Source organism: Ranitomeya imitator, chromosome 1 (genome assembly GCF_032444005.1).
Source record: "Ranitomeya imitator isolate aRanImi1 chromosome 1, aRanImi1.pri, whole genome shotgun sequence".
NCBI classification, from domain to species: Eukaryota; Metazoa; Chordata; class Amphibia; order Anura; family Dendrobatidae; genus Ranitomeya; species Ranitomeya imitator.
In genome coordinates, this window is record NC_091282.1 from 622,829,948 (window position 1) to 622,847,711 (window position 17,764).

Consider the following 17,764-nt stretch of genomic DNA (forward strand, 5'->3'; position numbering starts at 1 on the left):
CATCTCCGCTGCGGTCTCCCATTCTTGTCCAGCCGCAGTGGAGTCTGCTCAGCAGGGACGTCGGTCCCAGCGTCTTGCTCAGTCTCACTCTGTACAGAGAGTTACTGCTGCTTCTTCAGCTTCTGCCATTAAAGCCAGTGCTGGTCAGCAGCGAGCGGACTTCTCTGGGACTAAGTCCTTGTCTGCACACACTGAGCATGCCCAGGGCAAGATCTCCCATTGATCGAGGGTCATGTGCTCAGGCCCTGCAGCACATTCCATTGGTTCTCTTGGCAGGTCTTGGAAGGGCAAAGTTTCTGTGGCCACTTCCTGTGCTGCAACTATATAAACTGCGCTTGACCGCACGGCCATGCGCTAGTGTACATTTGCATATGTGTGTTTGTTGTGAGTGCAAGTTGTCCTTGGATACCCCTTCCCTATTGAATGTCTGTTCACGGAAGGTGTATGGTTGCTATCTAGCGCCCGACTTATCCTACAGCACGAATCACACATTACAGCGTCCAGTTGCTGTGACCGCCAGTACGGCGCCGTGCACTTCCTCTGTGCTTTCCTTACCCAAGCCTGGGTGGTTAGTGGCGTTCGTCAGTGCGGCACCGCATGCACTCTTGTGCACTAATATTGTTATTCAGCTTCTTTACACACCCAGTTGCGGTGTTGTGCCAGCAAGGGTCTAATCGGACTTCAATCCTAGTTGGGGTTGAGTTCGCTGACTACTTGCTCGCGCTCTATGTGCGGTACCGCGATCCTGTGACGCAACAGGATCGCTTCCTTCACGCTAGGTGAAGTTTAACCCACGTGTGTATACTTATGAGTACCTCCATATAGTCCGTCATTACTTGGCAGCAGGTTCCATCTCTGCACAGTGGACCCCGGGCTGCGAACGCACCATACTCTATCTGTCTTTGTATTTGGTGCGTTCCGCTAGCCCTAACATTACACTAGCACCGGCGACGTTTGCCTCTAAATTGTCCTTTAAGGGGACAATTACTATAGGCTCATTCTCCCACTCGGTAGAGCTCTGCGTGGATTCTGGGGCGGAGGGCAATTTTATGTCTTCTGCCTTCGCCCAACGTCACGCAATACCCCTGGTTATGCTAGCTCAACCAGTAGCAGTACGAGTGGTGAATGGGTCGACACTGCCCTCACAGATTACACACCAGACCATCCCTTTTACTCTGTCCATGTCGCCATCTCATCAGGAGATTATATCTCTGCTCGTCATTCCTGAGGGAATTGATGAGGTCCTGTTGGGAATACCTTGGCTACGGTACCACTCTCCTCATATTGAGTGGTCCTCTGGCAGAATCCTGGGATGGGGCGAATCTTGTGGGGGTAGGTGTCAGAGGGAGTGCGTTCAGGTTGCTACTACAGAGGTACCCGCAGATCTTTCCTCTCTCCCCAAGCAGTATTGGTCTTATGCAGACGTGTTCTCCAAAAAGGCGGCGGAGATCCTTCCGCCCCATCGCCCCTATGACTGTCCTATTGATCTCTTGCCTGGTGCTGAGCCTCCCCGGGGTCGAGTCTATCCGTTATCTCTCCCGGAGACGGAGGCAATGTCACAGTACATCCAGGAAAATCTGGCAAGAGGATTCATTAGGAAGTCAGTGTCACCTGCTGGGGCAGGGTTCTTCTTCATGCAGAAGAAGAATGGGGAATTGTGTCCATGCATAGACTACAGGGGTCTTAATGCCATCACCGTTAAAAATAAGTATCCTTTGCCCTTGATATCTGAGCTCTTCGATAGGCTTCGGGGAGCAAGGGTATTTACTAAACTAGATCTGCGGGGTGCTTACAACCTGATTCGCATCCGTGAGGGGGACGAATGGAAGACGGCTTTTAACACCAGGGATGGGCACTATGAATATCTGGTGATGCCCTTCGGGCTCTGTAATGCCCCAGCCGTTTTCCAAGACTTTGTAAACGATATCTTCCGGGATATGCTTTCCACCTCGGTCGTAGTCTATCTGGATGATATTCTCATCTACTCTCCAGATATTGACTCCCACCGGAGAGATGTTTGCAAAGTCTTCGACCTCCTACGGGCAAACTCCCTCTATGCCAAGTTGGAGAAGTGTATGTTTGAGCAGGAGTCCTTACCTTTCCTAGGCTACATCATCTCTGCCCAGGGATTGGCTATGGATCCTGCCAAACTACAGGCTGTGATGGACTGGCAGGAACCCCATTCTCTTAAAGCGGTGCAGCGCTTTATGGGGTTCATTAATTATTATCGCCAGTTCATTCCGCACTTCTCAACTTTGGTAGCTCCCTTGGTTGCCCTCACCAAGAAGGGGGCGAATCCCAAATTGTAGTCTGAGGAGGTCTCCAAGGCCTTTAACTCTATAAAGTCACACTTCGCTAGCGCTCCCATCCTACATCGCCCCGATGTTGATAAGCCGTTTATCATGGAGGTGGATGCCTCTTCTGTTGGTGCTGGAGCAGTCCTCTTCCAAAAGGATGCTCAAGGTCGGAAGCATCCTTGCTTCTTTTTCTCCAAGACCTTCTCACCAGCAGAGAGGAATTATTCCATCGGGGACAGGGAGTTGCTAGCCATGAAGTTGGCTTTCTCGGAGTGGAGACATCTCTTGGAGGGAGCACGTTTTCCCTTCCAAGTCTTCACAGACCATAAAAATTTGGTGTACCTGCAGACAGCCCAGCGGTTGAATTCTCGCCAGGCCAGATGGTCCTTATTCTTCTCCCGGTTTCATTTCACCCTCCATTTTCTTTCTGGGGAGAAGAACATTCGGGCCGATGCTCTCTCTCGCTCCGTTGTGTCATCTGCGGAGGAGGAGGAGGAGGAGCCTCGGCTTATTGTCCCCACCGAGAGCTTGAGAACTGTAGCCCCGGTTTCGCTAGAATCTGTGCCTCCGGGCAAGACTTTTGTACCATCCAGTTTGCGACCGGAGGTTCTCTCTTGGGCACACTCGTCCAGGGTGGGTGGACATTTTGGTACCAAAAGGACATCTGAGTTACTGGCGAGGACATACTGGTGGCCGCATATGGCTCGTGATGTCGCAGAGTATGTTCGGGCGTGTGTCTCTTGCGGCAAGAACAAGACTCCTCGGCAACGGCCAGCTGGTTTGCTTTATCCTCTGCCGGTGGCGGACAGGCCCTGGGAGATGGTCGGGATGGACTTTGTGGTGGGCTTACCCAAGTCTCGTAACTGCACCATTATCTGGGTGATCACCGACCATTTTTCCAAAATGGTGCACTTGGTGCCTCTTCCACGGCTACCTTCTGCACGGGCGTTGGCTGTCTTGTTCGTCAAGCATATCTTTCGCCTACACGGTATGCCAGACAAAATTGTTAGTGACCGGGGTCCCCAGTTTGCGTCTCGATTCTGGAGAGAGCTTTGTCGTCTACTCAGTATTGAGTTGAATCTCTCTTCGGCATATCATCCCGAGACGAATGGGTTGGTAGAGAGGGCCAACCAGACCTTGGTCACATATTTACGACATTTTGTTTCTGCCAGGCAGGATGACTGGGCATCCTTGCTACCGTGGGCAGAGTTTGCACTTAATAATGCCGTAGCCAACTCCACCGGTCAGACTCCATTCCTCCTAAATTACGGCCAGCATCCGCGTGTTCCTGTGCCCATGCCTGTGTTTTCTGCTGATTCCAGGGTGGCAGACTGGGCTGTGGAGGCAAGGGACATTTGGGACCGCACGCAGGATGCCATTCGGGCCTCCAAGGAGAGAATGAGGTCCTCCACCGATGTTCATCGGCGCCCCGCTCCGACCTTTGCTCCTGGCGACTTGGTGTGGCTCTCCGCCCGTAACATCAGGCTGCGAGTTGAGTCCACTAAGTTTGCTCCTCGCTACTTGGGTCCCTTCAAGGTTCTCGAACAGGTTAATCCTGTGGTCTACCGTTTGGCTCTTCCTCCACGCTTGGGTATCACCGACACCTTTCATGTGTCCCTCTTGAAACCAGTATACATGTCCCCGTTTTCCGAGTCATCTACCGGGACATCGGGTTCGTCTACGGACGATTACGAGGTGAACGCTATTTTGGGGTGCAAGGTGGTACGCGGCAAAAAGTTCTATCTGGTGGATTGGAAGGGTTATGGCCCAGAGGACAGGTCATGGGAGCCTGCTGAAAACATTCGGGCCCCACAGCTCATTGCTGCCTTCGAGCGTAGCGAGGCCCAAGGAGGGGGGGCCATAGGAGGGGGGGTAATGTTAGGTCTCGAGTTCCCGCTTCTGCACAGGGGGAATCTCGAGCCATCTCCGCTGCGGTCTCCCATTCTTGTCCAGCCACAGTGGAGTCTGCTCAGCAGGGACGTCGGTCCCAGCGTCTTGCTCAGTCTCACTCTGTACAGAGAGTTACTGCTGCTTCTTCAGCTTCTGCCATTAAAGCCAGTGTTGGTCAGCAGCGAGCGGACTTCTTTGGGACTAAGTCCTTGTCTGCACACACTGAGCATGCCCAGGGCAAGATCTCCCGTTGGAGATCGAGGGTCATGTGTTCAGGCCCTGCAGCACATTCCATTGGTCCTCTTGGCAGGTCTTGAAAGGGCAAAGTTTCTGTGGCCACTTCCTGTGCTGCAACTATATAAACTGCGCATGACCGCACGGCCATGCGCTAGTGTACATTTGCATATGTGTGTTTGTTGTGAGTGCAAGTCGTCCTTGGATACCCCTTCCCTATTGAATGTCTGTTCGCGGAAGGTGTATGGTTGCTATCTAGCGCCCGACTTATCCACAGCACGAATCACACATTACAGCGTCCAGTTGCTGTGACCGCCAGTACGGCGCCGTGCACTTCCTCTGTGCTTTCCTTACCCAAGCCTGGGTGGTTAGTGGCGTTCGTCAGTGCGGCACCGCATGCACTCTTGTGCCCTAATATTGTTATTCAGCTTCTTTACACACCCAGTTGCGGTGTTGTGCCATCAAGGGTCTAATCGGACTTCAATCCTAGTTGGGGTTGAGTTCGCTGACTACTTGCTCGCGCTCTATGTGCGGTACCGCGATCCTGTGACGCAACAGGATCGCTTCCTTCACGCTGGGTGAAGTTTAACTCACGTGTGTATACTTATGATTACCGCCATATAGTCCGTCATTACTTGGCAGCAGGTTCCATCTCTGCACGGTGGACCCCGGGCTGCGAACGCACCATACTCTGTCTTTGTATTTGGTGCGTTCCGCTAGCCCTAACAACAAGTATTGCTGACATGTTTCTGAATTATTCTAAGTCTTTCATACTTACACATAATGTATTTGGCCTGGAAACCCCTCATCTCGGTCACATTATTACTGTGGAATAACACCAGCATGATATTCCCAGTGGACACCAGAGGAGGAGGAGGGGATGACGAACAGTATTTCTTTCCTATTATGGGAGCAGTGGTATACTGTCCATCATAAACTAACAGGTAGTCGTTAGCACATGAAGGTTCACTTTCAACAGCAAAGTCATTCATAGTAAGAGTGATCTAGAAAAAAAGAAAACATAGAAAAATATTTTTTTTCATTGTTCTTAACACCACATAATGCAACCCATTTTTATAAGTTCTCTTTTCCTTAATGTAACATTAATGGGACAAAATAATCCATGTTCTTTATATTATTGTTATACTTACTAACATCACCGTTGGTAAAATGGGGACTTTTCAAGAGTTAATCTAACCGTAGATGGAAAAAATAGCAAATTTCATGTTATTAAAATTATTCTCCATTCTAAAGTACTGAGTGATTTTTAATGTTATTGTTTACTGCTCATTGGCCATTTTGTTGGCCACAGCTGCAGTTTGACAGTAGTGACCAATCATACAACAGCGCTTACGAGTTCTGTCCCATACAACCTGTAAGTGTTGCGCTGAAGCTGCTCATTTTTAGCTTCTAATTTTACCAGCTTCAGGGCAATTTCCTCTGCTTGCAGCAAAGAGAGCGCACAGTTCAGAGAGAGCGCACAGTTCAAAGAGATCACAATGCCACCGGTTCAAACTGTCGATGAAAGTAGGAGCAGACCACCCTATGGCATGCAAGTGTCTGGGAGTCTGGATGCTGTGGGCTCTTACACAAGAAGTTGAGACTTCAAACTTTACGTCTCATCAGCAGTACCGCCACATAAAAAACAAGGAACAAAAACTTTTGGTTTAGCTTATATAAACTTGACCCATCTTGACACTGGATATTCCTAAATTTGTTGATAATATTTTTAAAAAATCAGGGCAGTACTGGCAAAGTTGGGACTGTTGGCAACTAAGATCTTACTGGAGTTTTCTGGGCACAAAGCGATAAGTAAAACTATGCAGTCCTTGTAATGTTTGGACAACACCCCTGGAAACCTTTATTTTTCTTTGTAAATTTGATTCCCTTTAACTCCATTCATCCATAGTTGGCTCTTGCTATTTTCATGATCCAGCACTTCCCCCTGTGTGTTAGGGGTCGAGTTCCCACCTATGCACAGGGGGAATCTCTGGCCATCTCTGCTGTGGTCTCCCGTTCTTCTCCTGCTGCAGTGGAGTCTGCTCAGCAGAGACGTCGGACCCTGTGTCTCGCTCAGTCTGACTCTGTGCAAAGGGTTACTGCTCCCTTTCCAGCTTCTGCCATTGTAGCCAGTACAGGGCAGCGGCGAGCAGACGTTTTTGGGACTTAGTCCTGCTTTTCCCCTTCTGAGCATGCCCAGGGTAAGATCTCTCGTTGGAGATCAAGGGTCATATGCTTAGATACTGCAGGTAATCCCATTGGTCCTCTAGGAAGGTCCTGAAGGTGCTCAACTTCTGTGGCAGCCTCCCATTGGTCCTTTTGGGAAGGTACTGTACTTCCTACAGCTATATAAGGTTCGCATGACCGCACGGCCATGCACTAGTATCAATCCAAGTTTTGTGCTTTGCACCAGTGTGGTTATGTGTGATTGTATTCAGGCACTCGGCTGAAATAAGCCCCTAGAATACCAACACCTCCGGTGAGGAGATTGTGTGCTTGCATGACCACTGACTGCTATCAGTTCGGCAGTTAGCTTGTGCTCCTGTGAGTCTAACAGAGCGCAGTGCTTTCCTTTCACAGCTACTCTGTGAATTAACAGAGCTAGCCTATAACGCCAAACAGTGCCACCATTCACTAGCAGCAGGTTCCTCCTGCATGGTGGACCCCGGGCTGCAAACACACTGATAATAATAAGCATCTATATTTACTCGGTGCGTTCCGCTAGCCCTAACAGAATACTAGCGCCAGGGTCTGGCTAGTAAATGGTGCACGATCAGTGTCTACAGTGGTACATCCAGCAGCTGGAGGGTAGGTTAGTGGCTCTAGAACACACAACCTAAGCTGTGGATGTTACCGCAGTCGCTGTTCAGGCTGCGAGTGTAGCTGCAGCTAGTTTGTCCTCTGCCACCCCTGCTCCGACTTTATCCCGTCTCCCGCTTCCAGACAAGTTTGCTGGTGATAGTAAGCTATGTCGGGGATTCGTGAGTCAGTGCTCCATACATCTAGAGCTCCTGGCTGCACGTTTTCCTACGGAACGGGCAGAAGTGGGATTTATTTTATCCCTTTTGTCGGGCAGGGTGCTGGAGTGGGCAAAGCCGCTGTGGGAAAGTATTGATCATGTGGTGCAGAGTGCTCCTCTTCTCCTGGACGCTCTGAAACAGCTCTTTTTAGGACCTCGTGTCACCCATGATACCGCGCTCCAATTGTTGGCAATTACTCAGGGTTCGTCCATGGTCAGCCAGTTCGCCATCCAATTCTGGAATCTCGTCTCTGAACTGGAGTGGCCGGATAAAGTCCTTATTCCGGTGTTCTGGAAAGGACTGGCAGACCATGTAAAGGATGCCTTGGCCACCAGGGAGATTCCCGCCACACTGGAGGAACTCATTTCAATATATATCCACTTCGACCTCCGTTTTAACGAGCGGAGGTTAGAGCCGACCCAGTGTAGGCAGAGGTTTCGGCTGGCTCCCACCTTCGCCAGACCTCTAGAATCTTCCGTTCAGGCGTCCGACTCCCATGAGGCCATGGAGGTTTCTCGAGCGGGACCAAAGTCTCAGACCATTCGAGTACCCGTGGTTTGTACAAATTGCTAACAGCTAGGACATTATGCCAATAAATATCCACGGCGGTCGGGAAAACGATCGTGTCTAGTAACCATTGGAGGAGGTTTACTAGACACAGAGGCATTTTTTTCCAAGCTGTCCTTTAAAGGGACAATCACGTTAGGCTCATCCACTCTTACAGTCGAGCTTTGTGTGGACTCTGGAGCAGAGGTGAATTTCATTTCCTCTGCTTTTGCTCTGCACCATGCAATACCTCTGGTGATGCTCACCAAACCGGTGACTGTTAGAGTAGTGAATGGGTTGACACTTCCCTCACAAATCACACACCAGACTGTCCCTTTCACGTTATCCATGTCCAATTCCCACCAGGAGATTATTTCCCTTCTTGTCCTTCCCGAGGGAATGGACGAGATTCTGCTGGGAATACCCTGGCTTCATTTCCACTCCCCACATATTGAGTGGACCTCTGGGAGGATATTGGGTTGGAGTGAATTATGTAAGGACAGATGTGTGAGGGAGTGCGTTCAGGTTTCCACTACCGAGACACCCGCAGATCTTTCTTCTCTTCCCAAGTGCTATTGGTCCTATGCAGACGTGTTCTCCAAAAAGGCTGCGGAGACCCCTCCGCCTCATTGCCCCTATGACTGTCCTATTCATCTCATGCCTGGAGCAGAACCTCCTCGGGGACGGGTCTATCCCCTCTCTCTACCGGAAATGGTGGCTATGTCCCAATACATCCAGGAGAATTTGGCAACAGGGTTCATTAGGAAGTCAGTGTCACCTGTAGGGGCGGGGTTCTTCTTCGTGCAGAAGAAGAGCGGAGAATTACGTCCATGCATAGATTACAGGGGACTTAACGCCATCACCGTTAAGAATAAGTACCAGTTGCCCTTGATTTCTGAGCTCTTTGCTAGGCTACGGGGAGCAATGGTATTTACCAAATTAGATCTGCGGAGTGCTTATAACCTGATTCGCATCCGTGAGGGGGACGAATGGAAGACGGCTTTTAATACCAGGGATGGGCACTATTAGTATTTGGTGATGCCCTTCGGGCTCTGTAATGCCCCAGCCCTTTTCTAAGACTTTGTTAACGATATCTTCCGGGATATGCTCTCTACCTCGGTCGTAGTCTATCTGGATGATATTCTCATCTTCTCTCCCGATATTGACTCCCACCGGACAGATGTTGGCAGAGTCTTCAACCTCTTACGGGCAAATTTCCTCTATGCAAAGTTGGAGAAGTGTATGTTTAAGCAGAAGTCTTACCTTTCCTGGGCTATATCATCTCCGCCCAGGGCTTGGCTATGGATTCTGCCAAACTACAGGCTGTGATGGACTGGCAAGAACCCGATTCTCTTAAAGCGGTGTAGCGCTTTATGGGCTTCATTAATTACTATCGCCAGTTCATTCCCCACTTCTCAACTTTGGTAGCTCCCTTGGTAGCCCTCACCAAGAAGGGAGCAAATCCCAAATTGTGGTCTGAGGAGGTCTCCAAGGCTTTCTCTTCTATTAAGTCTTATTTTGCTAGCACTCTCATCCTACATCGTGCCTTTGTTGATAAGCCGTTTATAATGGAGGTGGATGCCTCATCTGTTGGTGCTGGAGCAGTCCTTTTCCAATAGGATGCTGAAGGTCGGAAGCATCCTTGCTTCTTCGTCTCCAAGACCTTCACACCAGCGGAGAGGAATTATTCCATCGGGAACAGGGAGTTACTAGCAATGAAGTTGGCCTTTTCGGAGTGGAGACATCTTTTGGAGGGGGCTCGCTTTCCCTTCCAAGTCTTCACGGACCACAAAAATTTGGTTTATTTGCAAAAAGCCCAGGGGCTAAATTCTCATCAGGCCAGATGGTCCTTGTTCTTCTCCCAGTTCCACTTCACAATCCATTATCTCGCTGGGGAGAAGAACATTTGTGCTGATGCCCTCTCTCGCTCCATTGTGTCTTCTGAGGAGGAGGAAGGGGAGCCTCGGCTTATTTTCCCTTCTGAGAGCCTGAGAACCGTAGCTCCGGTATCGCTAGAGTCAGTGCCTCCGGGCAAGACTTTTGTACCTATTAACTTGTGACCGGAGGTTCTCTCTTGGGCTCATTCGTCCAGGGTGGGTGGACATTTTGGGACAAAGAGGACATCTGAGCTGCTGGCGAGGACGTACTGGTGGCCGCATATGGTCCGTGATGTCAGAGATTATATTCGGGCATGTGTCTCCTGCACCAAAAATAAGTATCCTCGACATTGGCCAGCTGGGTTACTTTATCCCTTGCCAGTGGCAGACAGGCCCTGGGAAATGGTCGGGATGGATTTTGTGGTGGGCTTGCCCAAGTCTCGTGGCTGTACCATCCTTTGGGTTATCACCGATCATTTTTCTAAAATGGTGCCCTTGGTGCCACTTCCACGACTACCTTCTGCACAGGCCTTGGCAGCGTTGTTTATAAAACACATCTTCTGCCTACACGGAATGCCAGACAAAATTGTCAGTGACGGGGGTCCCCAGTTTGCGTCTTGGTTCTGGAGAGAGCTTTGTCATCTTCTCAGCATTGAGTTGAATCTTTCTTCTGCATATCATCCCGAGATGAATGGGTTGGTAGAGAGGGCCAACCAGACCTTGGTCACATATCTGCGACATGTTGTCTCAGCCAGGCAGGATGACTGGGCATCCTTGCTATCGTGGGTGTAGTTTGCGCTGAACAACGCCGTAGCTGACTCCACTGGTCAGACCCCATTCCTCCTTAACTATGGTCAGCATCAGCGGGTACCTGTGCCTATGCCCGTGTCTTCCGCCGACTCCAGGGTGGCTGACTGGGCTGTGGAGGCACGGGACATTTGGGACCGCACTCAGGATGCCGTTCGGTCCTCGAAGGAGAGAATGAGGTCCTCCACTGATGCACACTTAGTGTGGCTCTCCGCCCGTAACATCAGGCTGCGAGTTGAGCCTACTAAGCTTGCACCTCACTACTTGGGCCCTTTCAAGGTCCTCAAACAGGTTAACCCTGTGGTCTACCGTTTAGCTCTTCCGCCACGCCTGGGTATCACCGACACCTTTCATGTGTCCCTCTTGAAACCCGTATACATGTCCCGGTTTTCCGAGTCATCTGCCGGGACATCGGGTTCGTCTACGGACGATTACGAGGTGAACGCTATTTTGGGGTGCAAGGTGGTATGTGGCAAAAAATTTTATTTGGTGGACTGGAAGGGTTATGGTCCTGAGGACAGGTCCTGGGTGCCTGCTGAGCACATTCAGGCTCCGCAGCTCATTGCTGCCTTCAAACGTAGCGAGGTCCAAGGTGGGGGGCCCTAGAAGGGGGGTAATGTTAGGGGTTGAGCTCCCGCCTCTGGAAAGGGGGAATCTCGGACCATCTCCACTGCAGTCTCCCATTCTTCTCCTGCTGCAGTGGAGTCTGCTCAGCGTAGACGTCGGTCCCAGCTTCTCGCTCAGTCTGACTCTGTGCAAAGGGTTACTGCTCCCTTTCCAGCTTCTGCCATTGTAGCCAGTACTGGGCAGCGGCGAGCAGATGTTATTGGGACTAAGTCCTGCTTCTCACTTTCTGAGCATGCCCAGGGTAAGATCTCTCATTGGAGATCAAGGGTCACATGCTTAGATACTGCAGCTAATTCCATTGGTCCTCTAGGAAAGTCCTGAAGGTGCTCAACTTCTGTGGCAGCCTCCCATTGGTCCTTCTGGGAAGGTCCTGTACTTGCTGCAGCTATATAAGGTTCGCATGACCGCACGGCCATGCGCTAGTATCAATCCAAGTTATGTGCTTTGCGCCATTGTGGTTATGTGTGATTGTATTCAGGGACCCGGCTGAAATAAGCCCCTAGAATACCGGCACCTCTGGTGAGGAGATTGTGTGCTTGCATGACCACTGACTGCTATCAGTTCGGCAGTTAGCTTGTGCTCCTGTAAGTCTAACAGAGCGCAGTGCTTTCCTTTCACGGCTACTCTGTGAAGTAACAGAGCTAGCCTATAACGCCAAATAGTGCCACCATTCACTAGCAGCAGGTTCCTCCTGCACGGTGGACCTCGGGCTGCGAATGAACCAATAATAATAAACATCTATATTTACTCGGTGCGTTCCCTGTTATGAAAGGCAATTCAGTACCACAATGGACATAGCGGTCAGAGCACATACAGTGATCTGACAATAACCCAAAATCATAGAACGAGCTCTGAGACCTGGGAACTCTGCAGACCGCAATCCCTAATCCTCTCCAAACAACACTAGAGGCAGCCGTGGATTGCGCCTAACTCTGCCTATGCAACTCGGCACAGCCTGAGAAACTAACTAGCCTGAAGATAGAAAATAAGCCTACCTTGCCTCAGAGAAATACCCCAAAGGAAAAGGCAGCCCCCCACATATAATGACTGTGAGTAAGATGAAAAGACAAACGAAGAGATGAAATAGATTCAGTAAAGTGAGGCCCGACTTTCTTAACAGAGCGAGGATAGAAAAGGCAACTTTGCGGTCTACACAAAATCCTAAAGAAAACCACGCAAAGGGGGCAAAAAGACCCTCCGTACCGAACTAACGGCACGGAGGTACACCCTTTGCGTCCCAGAGCTTCCAGCAAAAAATTAGACAAGCTGGACAGAAAAAATAGCAAACAAATAGCAAAGAAGAACTTAGCTATGCAGAGCAGCAGGCCACAGGAATGATCCAGGGAAAAGCAAGTCCAACACTGGAACATTGACAGGAAGCCAGGATCAAAGCATTAGGTTGAGTTAAGTAGAGAAGCACCTAACGACCTCACCAGATCACTTGAGGGAGGAAACTCAGAAGCCGCAGTACCACTTCCCTCCACCAACAGAAGCTCACAGAGAGAATCAGCCGAAGTACCACTTGTGACCACAGGAGGGAGCTCTGCCACAGAATTCACAACAGTACCCCCCCCTTGAGGAGGGGTCACCGAACCCTCACCAGAGCCCCCAGGCCGACCAGGATGAGCCACATGAAAGGCATGAACAAGATCGGTAGCATGGACATCAGAGGCAAAAACCCAGGAATTATCTTCCTGAGCATAACCCTTCCATTTAACCAGATACTGGAGTTTCCGTCTAGAAACACGAGAATCCAAAATCTTCTCCACAATATACTCCAATTCCCCCTCCACCAAAACCGGGGCAGGAGGATCAACAGATGGAACCATAGGTGCCACGTATCTCCGCAACAATGACATATGGAATACGTTATGTATGGAAAAAGAATCTGGAAGGGTCAGACGAAAAGACACAGGACTAAGAACCTCAGAAATCCTATACGGACCAATGAAACGAGGTTTAAACTTAGGAGAGGAAACCTTCATAGGAATATGACGAGAAGATAACCAAACCAGATCCCCAACACGAAGTCGGGGACCCACACATGGCGTCTGCGATTAGCGAAACGTTGAGCCTTCTCCTGGGACAAGGTCAAATTGTCCACTACATGAGTCCAAATCTGCTGCAACCTGTCCACCACAGTATCCACACCAGGACAGTCTGAAGACTCAACCTGTCCTGAAGAGAAACGAGGATGGAACCCAGAATTGCAGAAAAATGGCGAAACCAAGGTAGCCGAGCTAGCCCGATTATTAAGGGCGAACTCAGCCAAAGGCAAAAAGGACACCCAGTCATCCTGATCGGCAGAAACAAAGCATCTCAGATATGTTTCCAAGGTCTGATTGGTTCGTTCGGTCTGGCCATTAGTCTGAGGATGGAAAGCCGAGGAAAAAGACAAGTCAATGCCCATCCTACCACAAAAGGCTCGCCAAAACCTTGAAACAAACTGGGAACCTCTGTCAGAAACGATATTCTCTGGAATGCCATGTAAACGAACCACATGCTGGAAGAACAATGGCACCAAATCAGAGGAGGAAGGCAATTTAGACAAGGGTACCAAATGGACCATCTTAGAAAAGCGATCACAGACCACCCAAATGACTGACATCTTTTAAGAAACGGGAAGATCAGAAATAAAATCCATAGAGATATGTGTCCAAGGCCTCTTCGGGACCGGCAAGGGCAAAAGCAACCCACTGGCACGAGAACAGCAGGGCTTAGCCCGAGCACAAATCCCACAGGACTGCACAAAAGTACGCACATCCCGCGACAGAGACGGCCACCAAAAGGATCTAGCCACTAACTCTCTGGTACCAAAGATTCCAGGATGACCAGCCAACACCGAACAATGAACCTCAGAGATAACTTTATTGGTCCACTTATCAGGGACAAACAGACTCTCCGTTGGACAACGATCAGGTTTATTAGCCTGAAATTTTTGCAGCACCCGCCGCAAATCAGGGGAGATGGCAGACACAATTACTCCTTCCTTGAGGATACCCGCCGGCTCAGACAAACCCGGAGAGTCGGGCACAAAACTCCTAGACAGAGCATCCGCCTTCACATTTTTAGAGCCCGGAAGGTACGAAATCACAAAGTCAAAACGGGCAAAAAACAGCGACCAACGAGCCTGTCTAGGATTCAACCGCTTAGCAGACTCAAGATAAGTCAAGTTCTTATGATCAGTCAATACCACCACGCGATGCTTAGCTCCTTCAAGCCAATGACGCCACTCCTCGAATGCCCACTTCATGGCCAGCAACTCTCGGTTGCCCACATCATAATTTCGCTCAGCAGGCGAAAACTTCCTGGAAAAAAAAAGCGCATGGTTTCATCACTGAGCAATCAGAACCTCTCTGCGACAAAACAGCCCCTGCTCCAATCTCAGAAGCATCAACCTCGACCTGGAACGGAAGAGAAACATCTGGTTGACACAACACAGGGGCAGAAGAAAAACGACGCTTCAACTCTTGAAAAGCTTCCACAGCAGCAGAAGACCAATTGACCAAATCAGCACCCTTCTTGGTCAAATCGGTCAATGGTTTGGCAATACTAGAAAAATTGCAGATGAAGCGACGATAAAAATTAGCAAAGCCCAGGAACTTTTGCAGACTTTTCAGAGATGTCGGCTGAGTCCAATCATGGATGGCTTGGACCTTAACAGGATCCATCTCGATAGTAGAAGGGGAAAAGATGAACCCCAAAAATGAAACCTTCTGCACACCAAAGAGACACCTTGATCCCTTCACAAACAAAGAATTAGCACGCAGGACCTGAAAAACTGTTCTGACCTGCTTCACATGAGACTCCCAATCATCCGAGAAGATCAAAATGTCATCCAAGTACACAATCAGGAATTTATCCAGGTACTCTCGGAAGATGTCATGCATAAAGGACTGAAACACTGATGGAGCATTGGCAAGTCCGAATGGCATCACTAGATACTCAAAATGACCCTCAGGCATATTAAATGCAGTTTTCCATTCATCTCCTCGCCTGAGTCGCACCAGATTATACGCACCACGAAGATCTATCTTGGTGAACCAACTAGCCCCCTTAATCCGAGCAAACAAATCAGATAACAATGGCAAGGGGTACTGAAATTTAACCGTGATCTTATTTAGAAGGCGGTAATCTATACAAGGTCTCAGCGAACCATCCTTCTTGGCTACAAAAAAGAACCCTGCTCCTAATGGTGACGATGACGGGCGAATATGCCCCTTCTCCAGGGATTCCTTCACATAACTGCGCATAGCGGCGTGCTCAGGCACGGATAAATTAAACAGTCGACCTTTTGGGAATTTACTACCAGGAATCAAATTGATAGCACAATCACAATCCCTATGCGGAGGTAGGGCATCGGACTTGGGCTCATCAAATACAATCCCGGTAATCAGACAAGAACTCTGGAACCTCAGAAGGGGTGGATGACGAAATTGACAGAAATGGAACATCACCATGTACCCCCTGACAACCCCAGCTGGACATCGACATGGATTTCCAATCTAATACTGGATTATGGGCTTGTAGTCATGGCAACCCCAACACGACCACATCATGCAGATTATGCAACACCAGAAAGCGAATAACCTCCTGATGTGCAGGAGCCATGCACATGGTCAGCTGGGTCCAGTATTGAGGCTTATTCTTGGCCAAAGGCATGGCATCAATTCCTCTCAATGGAATAGGACACTGCAAGGGCTCTAAGAGAAACCCACAACGCTTAGCATACTCCAAGTCCATCAAATTCAGGGCAGCGCCTGAATCCACAAATGCCATGACAGAATACGATGACAAAGAGCAGATCAAGGTAACAGACAGAAGAAATTTTGACTGTACCGTACCAATGGTGGCAGACCTAGCGAACCGCTTAGTGCGCTTAGGACAATCAGAGATAGCATGAGTGGAATCACCACAGTAGAAACACAGCCCATTCAGACGTCTGTGTTCTTGCCGTTCAACTCTGGTTAAAGTCCTATCGCACTGCATAGGCTCAGGTTTAAGCTCAGGTAATACCGCCAAATGGTGCACAGATTTACGCTCACGCAAGCGTCGACCGATCTGAATGGCCAAAGACATAGACTCATTCAAACCAGCAGGCATAGGAAATCCCACCATGACATCCTTAAGGGCTTCAGAGAGACCCTTTCTGAACATAGCTGCCAGCGCAGATTCATTCCATTGAGTGAGCACGGACCACTTTCTAAATTTCTGACAATATACCTCTATCTCATCCTGAACCTGACAAAGAGCCAGCAAATTTTTCTCTGCCTGATCCACTGAATTAGGTTCATCGTACAGCAATCCGAGCGCCAGGAAAAACGCATCGATATTACTCACTGCAGGATCTCCTGGCGCAAGAGAAAATGCCCAGTCCTGAGGGTCGCCGCGCAAAAAAGAAATAACAATCAAAACCTGTTGAACTGGATCACCAGAGGTGTGAGGTTTCAAGGCCAGAAATAATTTACAATGATTTTTTGAAACTCAGAAACTTAGTTCTATCTCCAAAAAACAAATCAGGAATAGGAATTCTTGGTTCTAACATAGATTTCTGATCAATAGTGTCTTGAATCTTTTGTACTCTTGCCGAGAGCTGATCCACAGATGAAGACAGACTTCTAATGTCCATCGCTACACCTGTGTACTGAACCACCCAAATGTCTAGGGGAAAAAAAAAGGCAAAACACAGTGCAAAGAAAAAAAAATGGTCTCAGAACTTCTTTTTTCCCTCTATTGAGAATCATTAGTACTTTTGGCTTCCTGTACTGTTATGAAAGGCAATTCAGTACCACAATGGACATAGCGGTCAGAGCACATACAGTGATCTGACAATAACCCAAAATCATAGAACGAGCTCTGAGACGTGGGAACTCTGCAGACCGCAATCCCTAATCCTCTCCAAACAACACTAGAGGCAGCCGTGGATTGCGCCTAACTCTGCCTATGCAACTCGGCACAGCCTGAGAAACTAACTAGCCTGAAGATAGAAAATAAGCCTACCTTGCCTCAGAGAAATATCCCAAAGGAAAAGGCAGCCCCCCACATATAATGACTGTGAGTAAGATGAAAAGACAAATGAAGAGATGAAATAGATTCAGCAAAGTGAGGCCCGACTTTCTTAACAGAGCGAGGATAGAAAAGGCAACTTTGCGGTCTACACAAAATCCTAAAGAAAACCACGCAAAGGGGGCAACAAGACCCTCCGTACCGAACTAACGGCACGGAGGTACACCCTTTGCGTCCCAGAGCTTCCAGCAAAAAATTAGACAAGCTGGACAGAAAAAATAGCAAACAAATAGCAAAGAAGAACTTAGCTATGCAGAGCAGCAGGCCACAGGAATGATCCAGGGAAAAGCAAGTCCAACACTGGAACATTGACAGGAAGCCAGGATCAAAGCATTAGGTGGAGTTAAATAGAGAAGCACCTAACGACCTCACCAGATCACCTGAGGGAGGAAACTCAGAA

The 17,764-nt window shown here is 49.1% G+C and overlaps 1 protein-coding gene across 1 annotated transcript in view; it reads right to left on the reverse strand.

Annotated features, from left to right (window-relative positions):
- Positions 1-17,764, reverse strand: part of LOC138637822 (embryonic protein UVS.2-like) — a 94,993-nt gene that overhangs the window by 3,502 nt on the left and 73,727 nt on the right. Inside the window, exon 13 of the mRNA XM_069726752.1 lies at positions 5,200-5,425. Coding sequence (XP_069582853.1) covers positions 5,200-5,425 — 226 coding nt within the window. The remainder of the gene's footprint in view (positions 1-5,199; positions 5,426-17,764) is intronic.